General features: G+C 33.6%; 3 protein-coding genes across 4 annotated transcripts in view; 1 reads left to right on the top strand and 2 right to left on the bottom strand.

The window, feature by feature from the left end:
* Positions 1–14866, top strand: part of LOC127709338 (hexosaminidase D-like) — a 40934-nt gene extending 26068 nt beyond the window's left edge. For both annotated transcript variants that reach the window (XM_052214809.1, XM_052214808.1), the window contains exons 9-14: positions 584–652; positions 3187–3382; positions 8403–8567; positions 10005–10109; positions 13453–13539; positions 14641–14866. In XM_052214809.1, the coding sequence (XP_052070769.1) occupies positions 584–652; positions 3187–3382; positions 8403–8567; positions 10005–10109; positions 13453–13539; positions 14641–14815 (797 nt within the window). In that variant the 3' untranslated portion in view covers positions 14816–14866. The remainder of the gene's footprint in view (positions 1–583; positions 653–3186; positions 3383–8402; positions 8568–10004; positions 10110–13452; positions 13540–14640) is intronic.
* A 4408-nt stretch (positions 14867–19274) lies between these two features.
* LOC127708954 (uncharacterized) overlaps positions 19275–27518 on the bottom strand; it is a 208916-nt gene continuing 200672 nt past the window's right edge. The window contains exon 19 of the mRNA XM_052214167.1: positions 19275–20105. The gene's annotated coding sequence lies outside the window, so the exon portion shown is untranslated. The remainder of the gene's footprint in view (positions 20106–27518) is intronic.
* Positions 19275–27518, bottom strand: part of LOC127708955 (E3 ubiquitin-protein ligase RNF216-like) — an 85561-nt gene continuing 77317 nt past the window's right edge. Inside the window, exons 13-16 of the mRNA XM_052214168.1 lie at positions 26985–27117; positions 24358–24453; positions 22538–22601; positions 19275–21682 (exon numbers count right to left, since the gene is read on the bottom strand). Coding sequence (XP_052070128.1) covers positions 21588–21682; positions 22538–22601; positions 24358–24453; positions 26985–27117 — 388 coding nt within the window. The 3' untranslated portion in view covers positions 19275–21587. The remainder of the gene's footprint in view (positions 21683–22537; positions 22602–24357; positions 24454–26984; positions 27118–27518) is intronic.

Raw genomic sequence — 27518 nt, 5'->3', positions numbered from 1 at the left:
TGGATCTTTATGAAATTGTACTGCAAGGTTCCATATCACAAAGGGAAAGCTGGGTTTGAGTTTGGGAGTAATTGCCCTAAACGTTTAGAAATTTGGGGCCAAAAAGGGGCAAAAAAACAAGAATTTTTCTAGTTTCCAGACAATAACTTGTGTTCAAGTGTATGGATCTCTCTGAAATTGTACTTCAAGGTACCATACCACAAAGGTAAGGATGGGATAGTTTGGGGGTGATGAATCATAAGGGGGTTCAAAAAATTTGGGGGGATTTTTTTTTCCATTTTTTTCTTTAAAATTTTCCATTTTAAATTGGTTATTTCTGATTTATATATAAAAACAAATAATAATGATATGGTTTGAATAGGTAAATTGAAAATTTTAAGTTCTTTGACCACATTCATTCTGTGTCAGAAACCTATGCTGTGTCAAATATTTAATTACAATCCAAATTGCCTTGTAGAACCTATGATATGGCACTATTTGACAAAGTTTTTAATGTTTTATATTACAGAATCTGGTTTGGCAGGCCTTGTAGAACCTATGATATGGCACTATTTGACAAAGTTTTTAATGTTTTATATTACAGAATCTGGATTGGCAGGCCTTGTAGAACCTATGGTATGGCATTATTTGACAAAGTTTTTATTGCCACCAGGTAAAACATTAAAAAAGTACATCATGTACATAATGGGTGTCTATTTTAGTAATTTCAGGGGTCAACATAATGGGTGTCTATTTTAGTCATTTCAGGGGTCAACATAATGGGTGTCTATTTTAGTCATTTCAGGGGTCAACATAATGGGTGTCTATTTTAGTCATTTCAGGGGTCAACATAATGGGTGTCTATTTTAGTCATTTCAGGGGTCAACATAATGGGTGTCCTATTTCAGTCATTTCAGGGGTCAACATAATGGGTGTCTATTTCAGTCATTTCAGGGGTCAACATACTGGGTGTCTATTTTAGTAATTTCAGGGGTCAAATGATGGCTCTTGTCCTTCCTCCTTTTAACATTTTTTTGTGATTGTTAAATAACTAAATATTTTTTTTAAGCAAATTTATTTTATCTTTTTTCATGGTTCCCACAAAACTGTAAATAATAATAGTCTTTAGAAAAAAACAAATTATAGTACACATGTACAATATATTTCATATTTATGATAACATGGAAAATGCAAGGAAACACATAGTTGTTTGTTTGACTAATGGCCTCTAAATATATTCTGGTTTGATGAACAGTTTTCTTCTACTTATATAAAAATAAGGGGATGTGGTTTGATTGCCAATGAGGCAAAACTATTCACCAAAGTTCAAATGAAATGGATGTAAGCAATTATAGGCAACTGTACTGCCTTCAATAATGAAAAAATCCCATACCGTATAGTCGGCTATAAAAGGCCCCGACATGAAAAATATGAAACAATTCAATTGAGAAAACTAACGGCCTAATTTATAAGAAAACAATTAACGAAAAACAAATATGACAGACGTGTACCAACGACAACCACTGAACTACACTCCTGACTTGGGACAGGCACATGAAGAATGTGGTGGAGTTAAACAGGTTTGTGAGCACCAAGGGTCCGGAAACGGTCATATTTGCCGGTCATGTCCTAAGATGAAAGCTATATGTCCTAAACGAGTAATTGGGATTTAGGACAAATTTTATTTTTTAACAGAAATAATTTCGGTCATTTCATTGACCTAATGTTTGAAATCGGGTTTCTTAATCGCCATTTTCCACTTGTGATCACTTGTTTTTGTTTATAATCCCTTTCCTGTAATAAAACTGTCACTCCAGTAGTTTGATAATCCTGAGGGCCCTCCTAATATCTATATCAATGCCTCCGGGAAACATTGGCTAATGATCGCTAATCACTTTTTACCTGTGGTATTAATTCACACCTGACAATTGGTCACATTGATCACAAGCTCAGAATAATATCTTTAAGAAATTAAAATTCCCTGACAATTGTATTCATTATTTAATTACTTTCAGCAAAGACAATCATCAATTCTGATTTAAAAATAAACCTTACTTTAATTGACGTAGAAAAAAGTATTTTTTCATGAGTAACACATGTGCTTTATTTACTATGTAATACGCATGCGTGAAATTGTCTTCAGCAAATTAAATATTTAATCATAAAATGCAAATTGATTTCATGTTAAAATAAACGAGTGCAACTATAATCTGTTATATTCAAACATTTTTAAAGGTAATAAAATATAAAGAAGCCGGTGATTTCCTGTCAATTTGATAAACAAAACGAATCCCTGAAATGAATCCGGAATTATTCGTACTTTAATGTTATCGCAAAACTTCCGGTTTTAATTTTGTCAAATGGAAAGAAACGAAAGCAATGTCTGAGAAATTAACCATTTTGAGTCATTAAAATCATATCAATTTTAAACTGTTGCCTTCCCTAAACTGTTCTTGAAGGTTTTTAGAAAAATGGTAAGAAATTTACTTAGTAAATGCGATGAAACATCAATACAAGTTCGTTGATGCTATGAATCTAGTTTGACATCAACAATTTGAAAGGGGCACCAACTTTTCAATCACCTCAAAATGACTGAAATTGTGTGAAAAATTTCCGGATCCTTGGTGAGCACTCAACCATCCCCCAAACCTGGGACAGTGGTGTAACAGCACAACATAAGAACAAACTATAAAAATCAGTTCAAAAAGGCTCAACTCATCAGATCGATACAAAGAAAAACATCAAACAAAAACACAGACAGGACGTGGCAGGGTATAAATCGATCCCTCATCCCTTACAACAAAAAAAGACACTAAGTACAGATCTGAGAGTACTCAGTTACTGACAGCTAGTTCAGTGTCTGAATTGTAGTTATCACTACTAGAATACAGACAAGGTTCAATTTTCACACTCACTCTGGACTCCTGCCCATTAAATATTAGAAAATCTGTAAAATTGTGGGATGAAGAATGATAATTCAAAATATAGTGAAAAAATATATATCTCTTCAGGAATATGCTCATTGAAAAATTGTTTCTTTTCAATTAAAATATTTTGTTCTCTTATAAAACATATCTTTTCTGTCTGATGTACACACATGGATGGACATCGTATTTGCTATTTAGTGTAGTTACTCTTAGTTACTGGTGGCCATGTAATCAAAGAAAATGAATTTTGAATTTAAATTTTTTATCATTTTTTTTTCAGATATTTGGGACAAATTTTCAAAGCTGTTTCCAAACATTTGGTTAGGTAGTGCTTTCAAGGGAGCAACAGGATCAAATATGTATGTCACAAACATTGGTTACCACATAGAAAATCATCTAGTCTGGCTGGCTCTACAGGAGAAAGAAAAACAGAAGTTCCAAACAATCAGAGGTTATGCTGTTACTGGCTGGTCCAGGTATATTAAGTCATTATCATGATTGTAAAATAAGTACCAAAAAGATTATAAAACAAGAAAATAAAATAGGGGAAAATAAAGTTATAAGAGCAAACACAAAATTTAGACTAATCTTCTACTTTAAGGATGTTCGCTCCTCTTGTTTTTGAATTTTTGCCAGATATTTGGAATCCTCTGGTTGTATCCATGTAGAGCCATTAAAAAATTTGCCCACTAACCCCTACTTTTCTTTCCGTAATTTGATTACATATAGTTTAAAATGTCATCTTTGAAAATCTTATAAAATCCTTGTTATTTTTTCATCATTTTTAGGAAGAAAAAGGTGTCAATGTTAAATGTATGAAAAGTCTAGAGAGAGGTATTTCCCGCCAAATTTTCATTGGCTTATATCTCGAAAAACAAGCACACGGACCCTTCATTTTTTTCTGCTTTTTTAGTTTCTTTATTTATATATCAATTTATAACAGTCTTTTAAAAACCTTGTTATTTTGAAACATAGTAGGGAACATCCTTAATGAAATTATCTAGTTAGAACATCAAATGTCAGCAGCCGGTTGTACGAACGTGGCATTAGCCTAATGGGTCATTAAGTCTTCATTAAGCCTTTATGATGCATTAGGCTAATGAAGACTTAATGACTCATTAGACTAATGACACGTTCGTACAACCGGCTGCAGGACTATTTGGAAATAATTTGCAGTTTTCCTGACAATTTTTTTAATAGTCTATAGTAAAAAATACTGAAACTTGATTTGATTGGATGCTAAAAGATCACTGCAGATGACCCCTTATGGGATGTCTTCAGATTTAAGACGAGCGATAAACAAATCTAACAGAGTATAGTCGAAGATCTGATGTCAATGTGATTGTGGTGACCTATGCTGTTCCCCCTTTATTCCTGCCACTAGGCATAGATTCCACCACAGACACAAGTGTGTTTCGATATTTCTCCACTCAAGACAGTTCAATTTTAATATTTGAAAAACAAGGCTTGCAGAGCTTCTTAAATAATTTAAATTGTGTGGAGGAATATGGTAATACACGAGTTATAGTGGTGAAATATGTTTTTCTAATTTTTGTGCTTTTTTCACATTTCATGATTGGTGTGAGAAAAACTATTTCTAACTAGTGAATTATCTGTTCTCGGCAAATGATTGGTTGAAATTTAATTATGACGTCAAATTTTATTGCCTATTGTGACGTCATGAAAAAAGGCGACTTTGCCTGATGACGTCGCAAATAAGGACTACTTTCTGCAAATTTTTGAAAAGGAACAATAAAAATCATACAAGATACAGATTCCACCACTATAAGTCATGCATTACATTATTTCTTCACTCTCAATATTTACATTTTTAGTTTTAACTTTAGTTTGCCTCAACCAAATGTTATGAAACTTATACACAATGCTTATTACCACAAAACACAGATCAAGTTTGAATTTTGATAGCGTCACTTTTATTGTTCTAGAGTTATGCCCCTTTATATCAAGTAATTTCAAGTTAACTGTAACTTAAGTTTGCCCCAACCAAACATTATGAAACATATACACAATAGTCATTACTACAAAACTAAGATCAAGTACAATTTTTTTGTTTCTGTTTTCTAACTTTAGTTTGCCTCAACTAAATGTTAAGAAACTTATACACAATGCTTATTACTACATAATACAGATTAAGTACGAAACTTGGTGGTGACACTTTTACCATTTTTGAGTTATGTCCCTTTATAAACATAAAAATTGCTGAATTTTTCGTTTCGGTTCTCTATCTTTAGTTTGTCTCAACCAAATGTTATAAAACTTATACACAACCGTTCTAGAGTTATGCGTTTTTTACAAATCCGAAAAATTGCTGAATTTTTAGTTTCTGCTCTCTACTTTAGTTAGCCTCAACCAAATGTTAATGAGACTTACACACAATGCTTATTACCACAAAACTCAGATCAAGTTCAAATTTGGGTAGCGTCACTTTTACCGTTCTTCAGTTATGTCCCTTTATAACTATATTATATGCAAGCGGGGGCATCATCTGTGTCCACATGTGAACATTATCCACATTTATTATTATTAAGTCTCCCAAACGAAGTTTGGGAAAACTTATTGTTTTTGCTCAGTTCTTATTATTATTATTCTTCTTCTTCTTCTTCTTCTTCTTCTTCTTCTTCTTCTTCCGCCGCTTTTAAATTTGAACTTGTCCGCACCCGTTCTCCAAAACCGCTTGTCAGATTAACTTAGGGTTTCACAATATGTTAGACTAACATGTCTAGTGGTGCAATCAGGGTTTTGTTTGTGCAATGGGGTTTATAAAGGGGTACTTTGAGGGGCAAAAAGAAAAGAGGGTTTTACTATAGAACCCTATGGGATTTTATTTTTTAAATTTTTCAAATGATTATAAATTGAAAACCGTTTGTGATAGACACAATCTTTTTAATTGAAAATGTTCTAAATGATAAAGCCCATTAAATGAAATACAGCGTTAGTCCCCAGGGGTCACCCCCACCCCCTGCCATTTAAGAAAGTTCTAATACCTTGTAAGTGGTCAAGATCCCCACCCCTAAACCATATATATTCTGGTTTGTTATGCTAAGATGGTTTGAATGATATACAGGATTAGTCCCCAGGGGTCATCCCGACCCCCTGCCATTTGAGAAAGTTCTAATATCTTGTAGATGGTCGAGATCCCCACCCCTAAACCATATATATTCTGGTTTGTCATGATAAAGCACATCAAATGTAATACAGGGTTAGTCCCCAGGGGTCACCCCACCCCCTGCCATTTAAGAAAGTTCTAATATCTTGTAAGTGGTCAAGTTCCCCACCCCTAAACCATATATATTCTGGTTTGTCATGCTAAGATGGTTTGAATGATATACAGGGTTAGTCCCCAGGGGTCATCCCGACCCCCTGCCATTTGAGAAAGTTCTAATATCTTGTAAATGGTCGAGATCCCCACCCCTAAACCATATATATTCTGGTTTGTCATGATAAAGCACATCAAATGAAATACAGAGTTAGTCCCCAGGGGTCACCCCCACCCCCTGCCATTTAAGAAAGTTCTAATATCTTGTAAGTGGTCAAGATCCCCACCCCTAAACCATATATATTCTGGTTTGTCATGCTGAGATGGTTTGAATGATATACAGGGTTAGTCCCCAGGCGTCATCCCTACCCCCTGCCATTTGAGAAAGTTCTAATATCTTGTAAATGGTCGAGATCCCCACCCCTAAACCATATATATTCTGGTTTGTCATGATAAAGCACATCAAATGAAATACAGGGTTAGTCCCCAGGGGTCACCCCCACCCCCTGCCATTTAAGAAAGTTCTAATATCTTGTAAGTGGTCAAGATCCCCACCCCTAAACCATATATATTCTGGTTTGTCATGCTAAGATGGTTTGAATGATATACAGGATAAGTCCCCAGGGGTCATCCCGACCCCCTGTCATTTGAGAAAGTTCTAATATCTTGTAAATGGTCGAATTCCCCACCCCTAAACCATATATATTCTGGTTTGCCATGATAAATCACATCAAATGAAATACAGGGTTAGTCCCCAGGGGTCACCCCCACCCCCTGCCATTTAAGAAAGTTCTAATATCTTGTAAATGGTTGAGATCCCCACCCCTAAACCATATATATTCCTATTTGTCATGTCTCGAACATTTGAATGACGTATACGGTCAGTCCCCAGGGGTTCCCCCACCCCCAATGTTCTAATATCTTGTAAATGGTTGAGATCCCCACCCCTAAACCATATTTATTCCTTTTTGTCAAGTAATGAACATTTGAATGACGTATAGGGCCAGTCCCCAGGGGTTCCTCCCCACCCCCAATGTTCTAGTATCTTGTAAATGGTCGAGATCCCCACCCCTAAACCAGGTTTTGGTTTGTCATGCCAAGATGATTTGAATGATATACAAGGTTAGTCCCCAGGCATCACTAATGCATATAACTTTACTGGACCAAACCAATTTTCACTGGACGTTGCCCAATGTCAGGCGACCCTGGGAATTACGAATTATGGGAGCTTCGTTTGGGAGACTTCGTAACAGCATCCTGTTACAATCATTTCTTGTTTTAAAAGCTATGCAAGCCTCACGCTTTAATTATTAAAAGGACAAGGATCACATGTGGCACAAAATGGCTTAAAATATCAACTTTATCATGATCATGAAACACCAGAGAGGTCACAAATTGGTTAATAAATGGGTCTATTTCAAAAGCCTTTGTGCTAAATTAATCAGTTCTTTTCATAAAAGTACATAATATTCTCCAAAGTAAGCCCATTTTGGATATTTTATCAAAATATGATGATTTTGTGCAATTTTCAGACCTTAAAGCTTTAGGAAAACCTGTGCCGCCACCTACGATCCAAAATGTTTTGTAACCAAAAGATTCCTATTTTGATATAGAATTCATCAATATAAAAACTTTTTGGATCGTTGATGGCGGCCAAGGTTAATTATACCCAAAAAAATTAAAATTTTACCAAAATTGACCTTAAAATACAAATAATGTTTATTTAAGGGGTCATAGCTTCATAAATTTTAAAGGAAGGTGCCAAAAAAATATGTTTTTGTCTTAATTGTATTATCACAAGTCTTTCTATGTGAAATTTGTAATTTTTTGGCCCAATTTAAAAAACATAAAAAATTTAGGGCCAATTTTTACCCTTCGTGAACCTTCTCCTTTAACTGTCTCGAGTGGAGAAATATCGTTACACACTTGTTGCAGTTGTGGAATCTATATTTCTCTAATGATTTTTATCCTTCCTTTTCAAAGATTTGTAGAAAGATGTGTTCTTTATATGCGACGTCATCAGGTATGGTCACCTTTTTTCATGATGTCACAATAGGAAATTTAGAAAATACCAAGAAAATATGACGCCATAATTAAATTTCGACCAATCATTTGCCGAGAACAGATATTTCACTATTGAGGAGAACAATTTTTTCACAGTCGGTTGGTAAATGTGAAAATAGTGAATAAATTAGAGAAATACAATTATTGTTTTGTAGGTATGACCATTATGCTGTTCTATGTGAGTTATTACCACAAGCCTTACCTAGTCTGGGAATCTGTCTCTCTGTGTTAAACAAGGGAACATTTAATGCTGACCTTCACAATGGTGTGTCTGACCTTCTAAAGTTTAAATCTCACCTGCCTATCAGTCCATTTCAGTGGTAAGTAATGACCTTCACAATGGTGTGTCTGACCTTCTCAAGTTTAAATCTCACCTGCCTAAGCTATCAGTCCATTTCAGTGGTAAGTAATGACCTTCACAATGGTGTGTCTGACCTTCTCAAGTTTAAATCTCACCTGCCTTTCAGTCCATTTCAGTGGTAAGTAATGACGTTCACAATAGTGTGTCTGACCATCTCAAGTTTAAATCTCACCTGCCCATCAGTCCATTTCAGTGGTAAGTAATGACCTTCACAATGGTGTGTCTGATCTTCTCAAGTTTAAATCTCACCTGCCTATCAGTCCATTTCAGTGGTAAGTACTGACCAATTGGTTGATCAGGTATCTCAGTCTTTTCAAACATTTTTTTATATCAGACAATACATGATAAGATTATCTTGCTATCAGATACTAATTTCTAAAAAAATAATGAATTAGGGAAAGAAAGTTTTGAATTTTATGTATTTTTACCCAAGATTCAAAGGAGGCAGGAAATGCTGGTTAACATCTGTCTCTGTTTCTGTTTGTCTGTCCAATGAAATTTTCAGGCTCATCAACTTCCTGTTTACTGAATATTTATATATTTTACACAAAAATAAATGCTTTGTATGAAGTATTTTTTACATTTTCCTTTCAAACTATATCAGTTCCACTTGCCATTAGTCTGTCCCATAAAATTTTGGTTACATTTTTTTCTCAATGCCTAAAATTCAGAGCATCCTGAAATTTGAAATCAAGCTTTTTGTGATCATGCTTTACTGTGTGAGGTATTTTCAGATTCATTGCTCATCATCTTTTTGTTTACCAATTACTTAACATTTTTACACAAAAATGCCTTGTATGATATTTTCATCAAATGTTTTTCATTTAAAATGTTTTTTTCGTGAAATTGCTGTTTATATGAAAAGAATTCCTGAAAAAAAAATAAAGCATTCTTTCCCAGATCACAAAAAATTAATCATTAATTTCTGTGTCCATATTGAGTAAAATCCGTGAAAATGAATGCTCAATCCTGAATTCCAGCAAAAAATAAAGGCAAAATCGTGACGTCCCAAAAAGGTCAGAATACTTAGAGCATGTATAGAGGAAGTATCATTATTGATTGACTAGCTCTTTTACAATAGATATAAGAAGATGTTACACTGTATATGAGCCATTCTACACTAAAGATATATAATATGGAATTGTGATATGAATGCCAATGAGAAGAACTATTTGAAGCTATATTTTATAAGACAGTGCGTTAAAACTTATGTACTTATATTTACCAATGTTGTTACAGAAAAACAGAAAATATCAAAGAGATAGAAATCTAGTATTAAGTCTTAGTAGTAAATCTTCCTTCTAGCCTAACATGACTGGAGTATTACAGAACATTGATTTGGACTTTTGCTAGTATTATATCAGAGTATTAAGTGACATAAATTTTCTCTCCACAGTTTAGGAGCACCTCCTTGTGATTTCCCAGGACATAAAGTCTACAGAGATATGCTGGATTTCAATCACCTGGAGGCTTCCTATGAAGATCTTATGCATAATGAGAGGTATATATATATTTCCATTCATGTAAATTATATGGCCTTCCAAATACTGTTTCGATTTCTAACATCACTGAAGAGACATTAATTGTCGAAATCCGGATTTGGTGTACAAATTTTTGCACCTCATGTTTGCAGTATACCATCTTTTCCGCAAGTTTTTTTTGTTTTCTGTTTGGTATTAATAATTAAGATCCATTTTTACATCTGGTGATCTGTTTATTTGACAATCACCATGGCAGTCAGCAGGGTTTAAGAACAACTGTTGTTCGACCTGCTAGTCAAATGCATTTTGTTAAAATATACTTTTTCACTTTTTTGGTATTTTAGAAAATGTTGTTTATGCTGTATTTAGACCACTCTACCAAGAAATTTGTTTTGCATGCACACGTATAAAAATTGCAGTTTTTATCCAACGCAATCATAGGTTTGAACGTTGTTTTCAATTTAGACTTGTTTATATTTTTTGTTTGGGCTTGTACTATATTTGCCTTCGGGTTTATATGATCCGTTCATCCTATTTTGACTCTTCAAAATCTAAGAGTCAATCCCAAATTGAGGTAAATTATATGGCCTTCCAAAAACTGTTTTGATTCCTAACATCACTGAAGAGACATTAATTGTCGAAATGCGGATATGGTGTACAAATTTTTGCACCTTATGTTTGCGGTATACCATCTTTTCCGCAAGTTTATTGTTTTCTGTTTGGTATTAAATTAATAATTAAGATCCATTTTTACATCTGGTGATCCGTTTATTTGGCAATCGCCATGGCAGTCAGCAGGGTTTAAGAGCAAGGGTCCGGAGACGGTCATATTTGCCAGTCATGTCCTAAGATGAAAGCTATATGTTCTAAACGAGTAATTGCGATTTAGGACAAATTTCATTTTTTAAAAGAAATAATTTCGGTCATTTCATTAACTTAATGTTTGAAATCGGGTTTCTTAATCGCCATTTTCCACTTGTGATCACTTGTTTTTGTTTATAATCCCTTTCCTGTAATAAAACTGCCACTCCAGTAGTTTGATAATCCTGAGGGCCCTCCTAATATCTATATCAATGCCTCCGGGAAACATTGGCTAATGATCGCTAATCACTTTTTACCTGTGGTTTTAATTCACACCTGACAATTGGTCACATTGATCACAAGCTCAGAATAATATCTTTAAGAAATTAAAATTCCCTGACAAGTGTATTCATTATTTAATTACTTTCAGCAAAGACAATCATCAATTCTGATTTAAAAATAAACCTTACTTTAATTGACGTAGAAAAAAGTATTTTTTCATGAGTAACACATGTGCTTTATTTACTATGTGATACGCATGCGTGAAATTGTCTTCAGCAAATTAAATATTTAATCGTAAAATGCAAATTGATTTCATGCTAAAATAAAAAAGTGCAACTATAATCTGTTATATTCAAACACTTTTAAAGGTAATAAAATAAAAAGAAGCCGGTGATTTCATGTCAATTTGATAAACAAAACGAATCCCGGAAATGAATCTGGAATTATTCGTTCTTTAATATTATCGCAAAACTTCCGGTTTTAATTTTTGTCAAATCGAAAGAAACGTAAGCAATGTCTGAGAAATTAACCATTTTGAGTCATTAAAATCATTTCAATTTTAAACTGTTGCCTTCCCTAAACTGTTCTTGAAGGTTTTTAGAAAAATGGTAAGAAATTTACTTAATAAATGCGATGAAACATCAATACAAGTTCGTTGATGCTATGATAAAATTGAGAACGGAAATGGAATCTAGTTTGACATCAACAATTTGAAAGGGGCACCAACTTTTCAATCATCTCTAAATGACCGAAATTGTGTGAAAAAATTTCCGGATCCTTGTTTAAGAGCATCCGTTGTTCGACCTGCTAGTCAAATGCGTTTTGTTAAAATATACTTTTTCACTTTTTTGGTCTTTTGGAAAATGTTGTTTGTGCTGTATTTAGACCACTCTACCAAGAAAGGAGTAGGTTCAGTAAGACCCCTTTTTGGCCCCAAAATATAGCAGTTTTACAAAATTGTTAAAATGTTTAGCTTTTCATTGGAAATTAGAATACTTCTGTTACATACTTTTGGGCTGTTTTTGATAATACAATGCATATTTATCGGGTACTAGCATCATTAAGTCATGCTAAATTACTGAAATCTTCATAATTTTTGCATTTGAGTTAATTTTTAGGCTGTGTCCGTCTTAAACGGAAGTGGCCGCATTTGTGTTCATTCTTAATATTTAAATGTAAGTTGTATTTGATGATAATACATAACATATATAAAGGTTGAGGATGAACACGGATGCGGCCACTTTCATTTTTGACAAAAACCATCTGAAAAGTGACATATTCTGGCATATTTGATAGATTTATAACATTTAAGCTTGAATATGAACGTCTTTAATGACTAAATCAGTTAAAATCTTGCACATAAATAAATTGATTCTACTAAAGTAGACACTTAAGTGTTTAAAAAGTGTCCAAAATCTTTCATCAGATGAACCTGAAATTTGGGGCCAAAATCGGCCCTTACCGGACCTACTCCTTTGTTTTGCATGCACACGTATAAAGATTGCGGTTTTTATCCAACGCAATCATAGGTTTGAATGTTGTTTTCAATTTAGACTTGTTTGTATTTCCATTCATGTATATAGGGCACATATATTTCAGTCAAGTTGACATAGGGTTTACAAATGTTACGAAAGTAGTTATGACAACATGGTCTATCAAAGCCTTAACAAGAGAAAAATATTCAAATAATCATATTTAAGAATTTGTAGATATCCAAATCATGCACGAAGTATAGAGTCCTGTTCCAGTTACTTGAAATTTAACATTATTCGAGTGCATGTTTCTGTTGTCTTTATGAAAAGTGTTATTGATAGATGATTGATGTTAAATTATTTACATTGCTGTTGCATCAACCTTCATTCTTTCAGTTTAAGGCACTATGCAAGGATCTGGCAATTCAGTCATGCTTATTGACTTCTGATCATTTACATTTTTAATATTTCTGTTAAAAAAAAATAAGTGTGATTTTATAGAAATACTTAAAATCTATGTAATTACATGATTGTTTTGATAGAAAAATTTATCCCCTGTTTGAGCCCAGTAACCTTATAAACAAAAATAATATCACATGTGGGAAGTCAGGATTTAAGCATCATCCGCATTTGTTAACGAATCAGATATAGCTTAAATACAAATTGTTATTTTGATATATCAATTAAGGATGGTCATACTGAATTGATTAAGAGAGAAAAAACATGCATGGCGGTTGTATTTTGCGTATTTTTGCACATGTGTCAATCAGTTAAGCGTTATCAAATATTAACTCTTTTCTATTAATAGCATATTTACTTGGATGAATGAATATCAAATAAAGAGAAACTTTGTTAATCCTGTCCATGTAGGACCATTACTGAATGCTGTAGCAAAGTAAGTTCATTATTATTGATTCTAGTTATTATAAAAGTCAGAAATGTTTGAAAGCATTTATTTTTGCAATTTTTATACCATAACACAAATGTGAAATTCATTATTGTGATTTCAGGAAAAGCTGCATATGAATAATGTGTGACGCATTGGGGGGACATAGAATTACCGGGCATCCATCAGGGTCTTGTGAGCACTTTCTCATGAATAATTCATAAAATTTGTATCAAAGGTTTCCATCAGCAGTGCCAATCAAATATTTTTTAAAGAGTTGTGCCCCTGGATATATTTTCATTAAGAAATAATTCTTTCATGCCAGGCTCTATGCTCATTTTAAGATGGATAGGCATTATATTTGTCAATATCTTTATACGGAGTGTTAGCATGAAATTAGAATATGGCTTTGTTTCCAAAGCGAAAGAAGAACGTCATATTAGAATTATATAGAACATTGTATTGTAAGTGCTCTTAAATGTACAATTCTTGCTGGATTTTTATCAAATCGATATCTAAGGTTTATATCAGCAATGTCTTGGGACAAATTTGTACCGATTAACTTTTTTTATGCCCCTTGGAAATATTAATTATAAAGAAAATTGCATTGTATGCCCTCTAAAACTTACATTTCTCTTAAGAAATTTATAAAAAGTTTTAAAGATTCAGATAAAATATTTTTGCTAAACCCATCACGTCGTAATTTTTGCAATAATGAAAACATCACAAAAATGTCTAGGACATCCACATACATAATATGGTCTTCACCATAAACAGTTGTCTATATACAATGTGTCAAACTTGAAATTGTACCAAGCTCTCAGTACGACTCAATTTTAATATAAGCTTAAACTCTAAGAAGTTTGAGGCAGAAAAATGTTATAAAGAATGCAGCACAACCCTTTGTTTTGACCTTAGCAAAAAAAAAAAGAAGTGTATATGAATTTTTCTATCTCAGGATACAATTTAAAAAAAAAAAAAATTATGGAAAAGTGGCATAGTTTTAGGTGTAAAAGTAATTCCTATGGGAAGTTGCATTGCATATTTACAGAAATGCAACCTATAAATATATACACACTGGTTTCAATAAACTTTACTTTATTTTTTTAGGTTATTGGAGAGTTTTCGTATCTTGAAAGCACGACTTCAGTCATCTCTATCAGAAGTATTCTATGAGGCAGCTACTGAAGAATGGATGAATGTTTACTTTTTTCCTAAAAAACACAAATTAAAGGACATCATTGAAAATGCCAGAAATAGTGGACTTTCGTCGTTAATTGAATAGATTTGTGTAAAAATGATAGTAGAAAGTGTTCATTAAAATGAGATTTATAAATTTTGTTCTTTATTACTTTTAAGAAATCAATAAGAGATCATGTAACATAATCAAAGACAATTTAGAGAAAAATTATCAATGGTCAAAATTGATTAAAAGTAAAATGTCCTATTTTTTGCTTATGGCTGTGAAATTTGATTTGAAAACTTGACTGTATCAGACCAAAATAATGTCGGTTAATTGGTGCATAAAACAAGACATATATTAGTAAAGGTCCAATGTTCATGAGAATGTAGTGAAATGATAAGTGTTTCTTTTTGTCCTTCAAATTCTACTAGATGTAGGAATAAAGAGATGTGATATGATTGCCTTTGAGATAACTAAAAAGACTAATGTACAATTGTTTTGGGTTCAGATATTGCGGACAATTAAAAACATAGAAAACTGTATACGACAAAAATGACCAGCAGAACAGGATCTACTAATAAGGCAACATGGATGAGATTGTCAGTTGATTCATTATAAAAGTTTTGCCCTTGAATGACAATTTAGACCATTTTCTGTAATAGTAATTTTAATTGTAGTAGGTGAAGCATAGATGATCAGTAGGACAAGACTTACAATCTAGCAACATTGACAAAATTGTGTGTTGATCCCCATTAGGAGTTATTGCCCTTGAAAGACTTGTTGTGCCCATTTTTGCATTTTTCAGCAGACACTTGAGTAGATTGAAAGAATTGTATATATCAAAATTAACCTTCAGGACTAGATCTACTATTAAGTCAACATGACTGAAATTGTTAGTTGACTCTTCATAGGAGTTACTGTCCTTGACTGATGATTTTTGATGAGTGAAGAGGATAGATTGCCGGATCCTAAATGTATTTGTTTTAATGAATATTCAGGTTTTATTTGTGATGACAATGGCAGATACTTTGCAAACTTTAATTTATCGCAGAGATAGCATACACTGTGAGGAATCTTATCATATTACATGCTTATGGTGTGCACTTTGAATGTGAGAGGAAATGTATCAGTGTTTTATGTATATTGTTCTCTAGATAAGTTGGAAAATTTTGCTTCGTACCGATTTATTAAATTAAGCCATTTGAATTTGATTTTTACATTTTGTTTTTATGTTGTGCTGTAACACCACTGTCCCTGGTAAAAAGAGGATTGAGCAAATTATACTTAAGTTTTCCGTGTTGTGTTATGTTTACTCTCTGTATTTTGATCATTTTCATATGTTGCCATGTCATTATCAGTTTGTTTTCCACATTGAATATTCCTAGGCATTTTTAGCCTGTGAATAGATGGGTATTACACTTCTCAGAGTTCGACCACACTTCAATAACTGCATATTGATAGTTCTTTCACCATAAACTGAATATAAATGTTACTTAGAACAACACCATGGCTAAAAAAGAAAAAAAGACCATAGAAAACTAGACTTGATCATCACGAATCCAACCAAAAAAGGGGGGTAACCTCATGTGCTCCGGAAGTTTAAGCAGATCCTGCTTCACATGTGGCACCCGTCGTGTTGCTCATGTAAGTACACACCCGGTGATAAGTTATAAAGATACAAAAAAACTGGAGGCTTTTAACAGCCCGTGTCACTCACCTTGATCTATATGCATTTTCATCAATGGACAACATTCATTACTAGAATATAATTTTGTTACTTAAATCTCATTTATGTTGGTCATGTTTTGCTAGTCATATTTCTGTTTACAGGTTCTTTAATAATTTACTATAGTTTTCGCAAAAATGGGTAAAAATCATCATTTAATGGCAATAACTTCTATAAGGAGTAGACAGCCAATTTTAGCTTTGCTGACCTACTGAAAATCTTGTCTTTTTATCATTTTTGAAAAGAGAAGCGGAAGATAGCAAAAGGACAAAAAGCCTGTCCCAAGTCAGGAGCCTCTAGCCTTTGTTAGTCTTGTATTATTTTTAATTTTAGTTTCTTGTGTACAATTTGGAGTTTAGTATGGCGTTCATTATCACTGAACTAGTATATATATTTGTTTAGGGGCCAGCTGAAGGACGCCTCCGGGTGCGGGAATTTTCTCGCTGCATTGAAGACCTGTTGGTGGCCTTCTGCTGTTGTCTGTTCTGTGGTCGGGTTGTTGTCTCTTTGACACATTCCCCATTTCCATTCTCAATTTTATTCAAACTCATATGCTAAGAACGATACTGCCATGACAAAAAAACGACAAAAAGAACTGACTCATCCTATTTTTTTAATGTTTATCTATCCTGACCCACTTTTATTTTCTATGTTTATCCACCTTGATTCACTCTCGCATTTTTCCTACACAGTCACATTAATTTTTTCCATATTTATCAAGCCTGACCCATCCTCCATCGTTTTGTATGTTTATCTTCCCCGTCTCATTCTCACTTTTTCACATGTTTATCTTCTCTTGTCCCACTCTCATGTTTTCCATGTTGATCTCCATTGACTAACCCTCACTTGTTTTCAAGTTAATATGCCGCTACCCATTTTTGAGTTTTTTCCATGTTTTTTATTACCCTGAACTATTTATATATTTCCATTTTGATCTACCCTAACCCATTCTCAGTTTTTACTAGGTTTTCTTTTTACCCTGAACTATTTATATATTTCCATTTTGATCTACCCTAGCCCATTCTCAGTTTTTACTAGGTTTTCTTTTTACCCTGAACCACTCATATTTTTCCATGTTTATCTACACTGACCATCCCCACATTTTTCCAGGTTTATTTACCCAAATTTAAATGTTTCTAGATTACCTTTTTCTTCAGCCTTTTTTCAAAGTTAATTGCTAAAAAATTCTTCACATTATAATACTTCCTGCTCTCGCCTTTTGCTTTTTTTTGTCATTATGATTCCCCACTGTCATTTTTCTCGGTTAATACTTTTTCGTATTTCCTTGGCTTATATCATCTTGGTGAGTTCCTTCACTATTTCTAATCGCAGCATTTCCTCGTGAGAAGCTTAATTTCCTTATGACAACCAAGTGTAAAACTTTCTAAGAGAGAGACAAAACCATAAATATCACAATAAACAGATTATTAATGTTTTGCATCAAGAAATTTGTATTATATCAGCGCTTGAAACAATGTAAATCTTTTTCGTCAGAGATGTCAACATTGTATTGGCTTATATTTGGAACGATTTTAATGCAGAAAACCTGATCATCTTCACTTATCTTTCTGCTATCTGATGTTCATCTATACCGCTCTCACCTCTTTTTCAATGTTTATTCACACCGTTCTCACATCTTCTTCCATGTTCATCTACACCGCTCTGACTTTTTTTCCATGTTCATCTACACATCTCTGACCATTTTCCCATGTTCATCTACATCTCTGACTTTTTTCCATGTTCATTCACACTGTTCTCACCTCTTTTTCCATGTTCATCTACACCTCTCTGACCTTTTTTTCATGTTCATCTACACCGCTCTCACCTTTTTTTCATTGTTTTTTCACACCGTTCTCACATCTTCTTCCATGTTCATCTACACCGCTTGCAACTATTTTTCCATGTTCATCTACACCTCTCACCTCTTTTTCCATGTTCATCAACACTTCTCACCTCTTTTTCCATGTTTAACTACACCTCTCTCACTTTTTTCCTTGTTCATCTGCACATCTCTGACCTTTTTTCAATGTTCATCTACACCTCTCGGACCTCTTTTCCATGTTCATCTTCATCTCTGACTTTTTTCCATGTTTATTCACACTGTTCTCACCTCTTTTTCCATGTTCATCTACACCTCTCTGACTTTTTTTCCATGTTCATCTACACCGCTCTCACCTCTTTTTCCATGTTCATCTATACCGCTCTCATCTCTTTTTCAATGTTTATTCACACCGTTCTCACATCTTCTTCCATGTTCATATACACCGCTCTGACCTCTTTTCCATGTTTATCTACACCTCTCTCACTTTTTTCCATGTTCATCTACACATCTCTGACCATTTTCCCATGTTCATCTCCACCTCTCTGACTTTTTTCCATGTTCATTCACACTGTTCTCACCTCTTTTTCCATGTTCATCTTCACCGATCTCACCTTTTTTTTAATGTTCATCTACACCGCTCTCACCTTTTTCCATATTTACCTCCACCGCTCTGACTTTTTTTACCATGTTCATCTACTCAGTACTCACATTTTTTCCATGTTCATCTTCACACTCTCACCTTGTCTGTGTCTCAACAAACTTGCAACATGTATACAATATATCAAGTTCATGTTTGCAATGTCCACAAATCATTATAAAACAACATACGATTATTATAAAGAACTTTTTTTTTGATGGCTTCAAATTCTTCACACGATTATTTTCTTCAGTAAGATAAAATCCAAGTACACAAGAACATGTAATTTTTGCTCAAACCATGAAAATTGTTACCCATGAATAAAAGTACTTTCACAGTACATCTTTTTCAGGTTCATTAGTAAAATGAAAACAAAATGCAAATAATATTTATTTTTATTTTCAACGCAAGATATTTCCCTAAAATAATCTCTAATTTGGCACAAACATTTGATAATGTTTACAGAACTATCTGTTCTCTGTGGAAAAAAGCCTTATTACTTAAAAATATTAAATTTCTTGCTGGTTATTGACTAATTTGTTTTTAGAATATAGTTTTTTGTCAAATTTATTTTTATCTTATATTTAGTCATGTTCCTTAAAAATAACTTCTCAAATGTGAACAAAACAAGACCAATACCAGGTTTGGACTGGTATTGCTGCATTTAATTGGTGACATGTTTATTTACTGAAACATGGCTGATGAAGATGATTTATGAAACTATGAAATTTTCTTTGTAATTATTTGCTTTCATAGAAGCTAAGTAAAGATTGACAAACATTTTCTATTTAAAACATGACTGTTGTAAAATTTCAAATTATTGGTTAACAGGAAGTAGCAGATCTGTAAATAACTTACATGCTAAACTCAACAATCTAGCTGCAAACCTAATAGAGATTATTTCTGTTCATAGATACAAAAAAAAACACTTTGCGAAATCATGTGTCTCAGCATCTTTTGACGGACAGACAAACAGAATGACCAAAAGTGGTTTCCACTTCTCCTTTTGATGTTACCAACATAGATTAAAATTTAGTTCGCTATTAATCAATAAACTTAAATTAGACCAATTCCATATTCTGTTTCCTGCCTTGTCTCCTCTGTTACAAAATCTATAACACTCAAGGTGCTACTATCAGTAATATGTTATTTTGATAAATGATTGTTAACTCATTCTAATTTGGTAAAAAAGGATGATTGGAAGGACCTACTGATTCTATCAAATAAAAAAAAGTTTTATCTCTCTACACATGTCCATTCTATATTGTGTGAATTGTATATGATAACACAAAATTTCATTCCAATCTGGGTTTAACTCATTTCGATATTGCGATTCTTTTTACATCATTCATATATTTTTATCAAGAAAGAAATTCTGTTTCAGTAAAATTCTAAAACAAGGAACCAGAATTTCTTAAGAAACCTAAAACTAACAATGAAAAATTCTATCCAAACATAAATTTATACAAGCATGTGTGACAACAAAACATGTTTCTTTAAAATTTGTAATCCATTTAAAAAACTGATAAACTGATTACTGCATTGTCTATAATCAATAATACAGATAATGTTTCCTACAACGGAAATTAATATTTCAAACATATTCTGCCAATGTTGATAAAATGTGTTGTATAAATTTACTAAAAAAGATTTCCAATGAAACATGTGTTCAAAAGTGTGATATATATTAATTTATAACATACAACCTGTTTTTAAACCTTCAACACTCTTTCGTAAAATAAAATACAACAAACGTGATTTGTGTAAAACTTTTAGCACTAAATAGCGTTCATATTTGTTTAGCACTAAATTAATTCAATTTGCTCTCTGACTTGTAAATTCCGAATTCAAATCAGACAAAATACAGTTATATGACCACTACAGATAATATGGTATACATGCAGATTCTCAACCAGAAAATGATTTATCACCAACCATCAAACTTCAGGATTCTCTCATATAAAGTATCTCAAACAGTATTATACTACAGTAACCTGTGATCAAAACAAATCTACAATAGTCCCTGTTGGTACTTTATCCTTGTATTTTTAACAAAAGTTAAAAATTTTATTGCTCATTTAGAACAAAACCAACTAATTCACACCAAACTGTTGATTTCTGATATTATAAAACATTCAGATATTAAACAGATTGAAATCATATTTAACATTAACTTTTGTTTATCTTTCTCAGTTTTTATATTTCATTTTGATGAAGTGATCCCAGATCTGTTGTTTATTTCATCATCACATTTAACCATAGCTGTACATAATATGATAAACAATAAAAAATAGAGCACCTTTGGAAATAAAACTACTTCATATCTCATCCTTACCTCAACATTGCCTTATAAGAAAAGCTGATATGACATTTGCACATTTGCATGCCACAAGCAACTTTTGATAAAATTGAAAACTATAAAATGTCACACAAGTCAAACATTTTTACAAGATTTTTACCGATATTATGACTTTAGAAAATGTTTATCCAAGAAACAGCAACAATCTTCTTTGTCTCCAATTCCTCATCCAACTCTTTCCTTTATAACAATCAATCATTGAATTGATCATAAATGATAAGGTGCTATGCATAACTGGTCCTGAGAATTTTGTACTATTGAACATTCGATATTACACAACTTGAGCACGAGGGTGTCCAGGAGGAACTATTATGGGTTTTTTATCCAATATTACACAACTTGAGCATGAGGGTGTCCAGGAGGCACTATTCTGGGTTTTTTACTTGGAGGTTCATCTGGAGCACCAATCAATTTCTCATCATATCCTAAATAATAGAGAAAAAAAAACAGGTCAAATTATATGTTACAGATTAATACATTGTATATTATAACATTGGTTACAATGAAAAACTGATTTCTTATGTGAAATATCTTATATCTGGTTATTTTTACGTTTAAGACCTTAAATTGCGCAGTTAATTTTTCGCTAATTATTCATGGTTGATGGTCTTGTACAATGCATTTAAATGAACAGTGAATGTTCAGGCAGGTTTAATATGCAGTGAAATGAAAACATATTACCCCAAAATACCTGAAATTTAGACACATGTATGCAAAAATACCAGATAGATGTTACATTAAGCAATTTTACTCCTCCAACTTAATACATTAATAATAATAGAAAAAGAAACGTCTAACAAAGGGGACCTCTGTTGCCAAGTGGTCTAAGTAGTTCAACAACTGTATCACTAGCCTGTCAACACTGAGGTTGTGACTTCAGGCCCTTCACGTGGTAGGTGCATTCGACTCCAAATCTTAATTGAATAGGATCAGTTTTCCTGCCTAAGGTCAGCGGTTATCTCCATCATCCTCTACAAATCAAAACTCCCTGCCATGAAATAGCCAATAGTGCTAAGTGGTGTTTTACACAAATCAATCAATCAATCAGAATACTCAACACATTAATGGGACTCCGAAGAAAATATGTCACAGAATTAAAAGGAAATGTTAGAAATCTTCACATGTATTAATCAATTCAATGTACTAACATAGAAATGTGTCTGCCGAAAATTTGAATACTCTTCCGACAATAATTTCCATTGAAGTAAATAGAAAGTCTTCGGAATATCTAAAGAGCTAAGTGGATTTAGCATAAAATCTCATCTTGAGTAACAACCTACCCATAGTTTTCCTAACTTCTTCAGCTTCTTTTCTTATTTCTGCTACAGCTCTTTCATCATCTTGCTGTAAAAGAGACAATGTTAAATTATCCAATAGAAAAGGAACTGTTAGCAAAGCTCCAAAATTATACCTTTCACCACTTGCAAAGTTCAAAGGGAAAATAATTACCATCAAAAACCAAAATAAGAGATGCACAATGTCAATATATGGTGGAGATTGTAAGAACCTTTCATTGCAGGGTTAAAGGTGAAGAAACATACACAAATGCATACTACAGTGTGCTAATGCCACAAAGTCCATAACGTGCCAATTTAAACCCAAATATCTTTTGAATGAAGGAATGAAATAAGAGGTAAATAAGTACATCATGTGATTAAAATTTCACAAAACGATGTCATGCTGTTCAGGAGTAATAGCGGATAAAAGAGTGGGTAATAAATGAACATGATTCCCCCTTCTTTCTTGGATTAAAGGAATTATGCCAGGAGGAACATGCTGTACATTGACTAACAATAGGGTTTGACCGTAGGAAACAAGCTATACATTGACTTACTTCTGGATTAGACCACAGGCCTAGGGAACATACTGAACACTGACTTATCTCAGGATTTAACCACAGAGAGCCTGCTGTGCATTTACTTGTGCCAGTGTTCGACCACAGAGAACATGCTGTACATAGACCTACCTCAGGGTTTGACCACAGAGAACATGTTGTATATTGATGTACCTCAGGGTTTGACCACAGAGAACATGTTGTATATTGATGTACCTCAGGATTTGACAACAGAGAGTCCTCTCTACATTGACTTACCTCAGTGTTCGACCACAGAGACCATGCTGTACATTGACCTACCTCAGGGTTTGACCACAGAGAACATGTTGTATATTGATGTACCTCAGGATTTGACCACAGATAATATGCTGTACATTGACTTACCTCAGGATTTGGCCACAGAGAACATGTTGTATATTGATGTACCTCAGGGTTTGACCACAGAGAACGTGCTGTACATTAGACTCACCTCAGGATTTGGCCACAGAGACCATGTTGTAAATTGATGTACCTCAGGATTTGACAACAGAGAGTCCTCTGTACATTGACTTACCTCAGGGTTTGGCCACATAGAACATGTTGTAAATTGATGTACCTCAGGGTTTGACCACAGAGAACATGTTGTATATTGGATGTACCTCAGGGTTTGGCCACAGAGAACATGTTGTATATTGATGTACCTCAGGGTTTGACCACAGAGAACATGTTGTATATTGATGTACCTCAGGGTTTGGCCACAGAGAACATGTTGTAAATTGATGTACCTCAGGGTTTGACCACAAAGAACATGTCGTATATTGATGTACCTCAGGGTGTGGCCTCAGAGAACATGTTGTACATTGACTTACCTCAGGGTTTGACCAGAGAACATACTGTGCATTGACCTACCTCAGGGTTTGACCACAGAGAACATACTGTGCATTGACCTACCTCAGGGTTTGACCACAGAGAACATGCTGTACATTGACCTACCTCAGGGTTTGACCACAGAGAACATGCTGTACATTGACCTACCTCAGGGTTTGACCACAGAGAACATGCTGTACATTAGACTCACCTCAGGGTTTGACCACAGAGAACATGCTGTACATTAGACTCATCTCAGGGTTTGACCATAGACAACATGCTGTACATTGACTTACCTCAGGGTTTGACCACAGAGAACATGCTGTACATTGACTTACCTCGGGATTTGACCAGAGAGAACATGCTGTACATTGACTTACCTCAGGGTTTGACCAGAGAACATGCTGTACATTGACTTACCTCAGGATTTGACCACAGAGAACAGGCTGTACATTCAGTACAATGTTTGCCTTTGTTTGGATCTCTAAAGTGCCGACAGAAATGATCATAATCAATCTGAAAGAAAATATCCACGATATATAAATATAACAAAAGTCTATTAATACGGTGCACAGAATGTATATATCAAAATTTATAATTTGCAAAGACTAAAACAGCAGTGTCGTCAAGGACATTGTTAAATCTCACCACCTGAAGATTGCCAAAAAGACAAGAAAGTGCTAGTGACATTTGTAGTCTTTGAGAATCATAAATTTTGATATAAATATATCTCACAAAGTCCATTTTCCAAATAGCAATCGGAGGTCAGTAAACTATAATTGGATCAAACAAAGAAAGTTGTCTTTGATTTAGGAACGTTGCCTTTAATTGCTTACATCCACTTCATTAGAACTTTGTTGGATAGTTGTCTCATTGGCAATCATACCTCATCTCCTTATTTTTATATTACATGCTACTACACATTATGAAACCATATGCACAATTCCTAATGTTTGTTTCGACAACGTATTCTATCTAACTGTTCCTATGCTGTCATAACGTACATATAAAGATTTATTAAAACATGATGCCATAGTTAATTACAGGGTTGTAATCAATTATCTTTTACATCAGATTGTAAATCTTAAGGTGACATTAGGACAGGTGCTGAAGCCAGAATGTTTACTCAAATTTCAATGAAATTGATTCACAAGCAGAAATTACTTTATGAGTGGGGTCTCTTGAATTTTCTATTCAACTTTTAAAAGAGATGTTGCTTAAGTAGTTGGAAATTTAATGTCTTATAATTGATAAAATCAGAACATTTACATAAAGATGTGAATATTTTTAACGATTGCCCACCCAACCTATCCCCTGAAGAAACAATGTTTCCTTTCTTGTAAACCTGGTAATAAACCCCTTTAGAATCTAGGTAATTTTTCCTCTCTTAGACCTCTAGATCTGATATTTTTAAACAATTTTCCAAGGCAAAAACATCCACAATATTGCTCCACCAGAATAAAACTCCTGTAACTTCTTAAAAGAGGGACGAAAGATACCAGAGGGACACTCAAACTCATAGATCGAAAACAAACTGACAACACCATGGCCAAAAATAACTAGAGGCTCTCAAGAGCCTGTGTCGCTCACCTGTATTTACTGATGCTTTGGAAATCATGTAAAATAAGGTTAAAATCATAATTAATAGTATTAGATATGATATCTAAGATAATAACAAAAAACTGCAAAATTTTTGTAAAATTACTAACTCAGGGGCAGCAACCCAACAACGGGTTGTCGGATTTGTCTGAAAATTTCTGGGCAGATAAATCTAAATCTGATGAACATATTTGCCAACTCAGATTTGCTCTAAATGTTTTAGTTTCAGAGATATAAACCAAAAACTGCATTTTACCCCTATGTTCTATTTTTAACCAAGTTGGCCATGATGGTTGGAAGGCGGGTTCATCGGCCAAATTTTTTAAATAAGATACCCTAATAATGATTATGGCCAAGTATGGTTAAATTTGTCTCAGTAGTTTCAGAGACGAAGATTTTTGTAAAAGATTACAAAAATTTACAAAAAATTGACTATTAAGGGCAATAACTCCTAAAGGGGTCGACTGACAATTTTGGTCATGACAACTTATTTGTAGATCTTACTTTGCTGAACATTATTGCTGTTTACAGTTTATCTCTATCTATAATAATATTCAAGATAATAACCAAAAACTGCAAAATTTCCTTAAAATTACCAATTCAGGGGCAGCAACCCAACAACAGGTTGTCAGATTTGTCTGAAAATTTCAGGGCAGATAGATCTTGACCTGATAATCAGTTTTACACTGTCAGATTTACTCTAAATGCTTTGGTTTCAGAGATATAAGCCAAAATCTACATTTTACCCCTATGTTCTATTTTTAGCCATGGTGGCCATCTTGGTTGGTTGGCGGGGTCATCGGACACATTTTTTAAACTAGATACCCTATTGATGATTGTGGCCAAGTTTGGTTAAATTTGGCCCAGTGGTTTCATAGAAGATTTTTGTAAAAAGCTAACGACGATGGACGACGACGGACGCCAAGTGATGAGAAAAGCTCACTTGGCCCTTCGGGCCAGGTGAGCTAAAAAGACAAACAGACAAATAATAGTACAGATGACACAACATAGAAAACTAAAGACTAAGCAACACGAACCCCACCAAAAACTGGGGGTGATCTCAGGTGCTCCGGAAGGGTAAGCAGATCCTGCTCCACATGTGGCACCTGTCGTGTTGCTTATGTTATTACAAATCCGGTTCTTAATATAGGACTTAACAATATAATATAACACATTTTTTGTGGTACTGTAAACTTACGTTAGGTTTCCTACAAATATAACACATTTTGTGTGGTACTGTAAACTTACGTTAGGTTTCCTACAAATATAGCACATTTTGTGTGGTACTGTAAACTTACGTTCGGTTTCCTACAAATATAACACATTTTGTGTGGTACTGTAAACTTACGTTAGGTTTCCTACAAATATAGAACATTTTGTGTGGTACTGTAAACTTACGTTAGGTTTCCTACAAATATAGAACATTTTGTGTGGTACTGTAAACTTACGTTAGGTTTCCTACAAATATAACACATTTTTGATCCACATCGACAGGTCATTTTATTGCAGCCATCTGATTTAGTGAACTTTGCTTTACATTTATGACATGTTCTTATATTGGCTTCAGTCATCTTCTCTTCACTACAAAACAGAGAAGAATTTTTTTTTATAAAATAAGAAAAGCCTTATCTAAATGCTTTTTAAACATTTATGAAATCTTTGGTGTAAAAAAGTTTACAGACTAATCTAAATATTTAAAAAAAATAATAATAGGCTATATTGCATGTATTGAATACAAACAAAACAGAGTGAATGTGAAAATAAATTTCACAAAAAATGTTATTAAATAAATTGTAATGCTGTGAAAAATAAGGTTAAAATCATAATAAATAGTATTATATACCCCAATAATGATTGAGACCAAGTTTGGTTTAATTTGGCCCAGTAGTTAAATTAAAAGCAGGTCATCCCATTGTAGTCCTAAAATAGTTACTGAAGACCCCTTATCATTATTTAAATTAGTTTTCTAGTTGTGACCATTT

The sequence above is a fragment of the Mytilus californianus genome, unplaced genomic scaffold, assembly GCF_021869535.1.
Source record: "Mytilus californianus isolate M0D057914Y unplaced genomic scaffold, xbMytCali1.0.p SCAF_7, whole genome shotgun sequence".
Lineage (NCBI taxonomy): Eukaryota > Metazoa > Mollusca > Bivalvia > Mytilida > Mytilidae > Mytilus > Mytilus californianus.
This window is presented reverse-complemented; position numbering and strand designations above follow the sequence as displayed.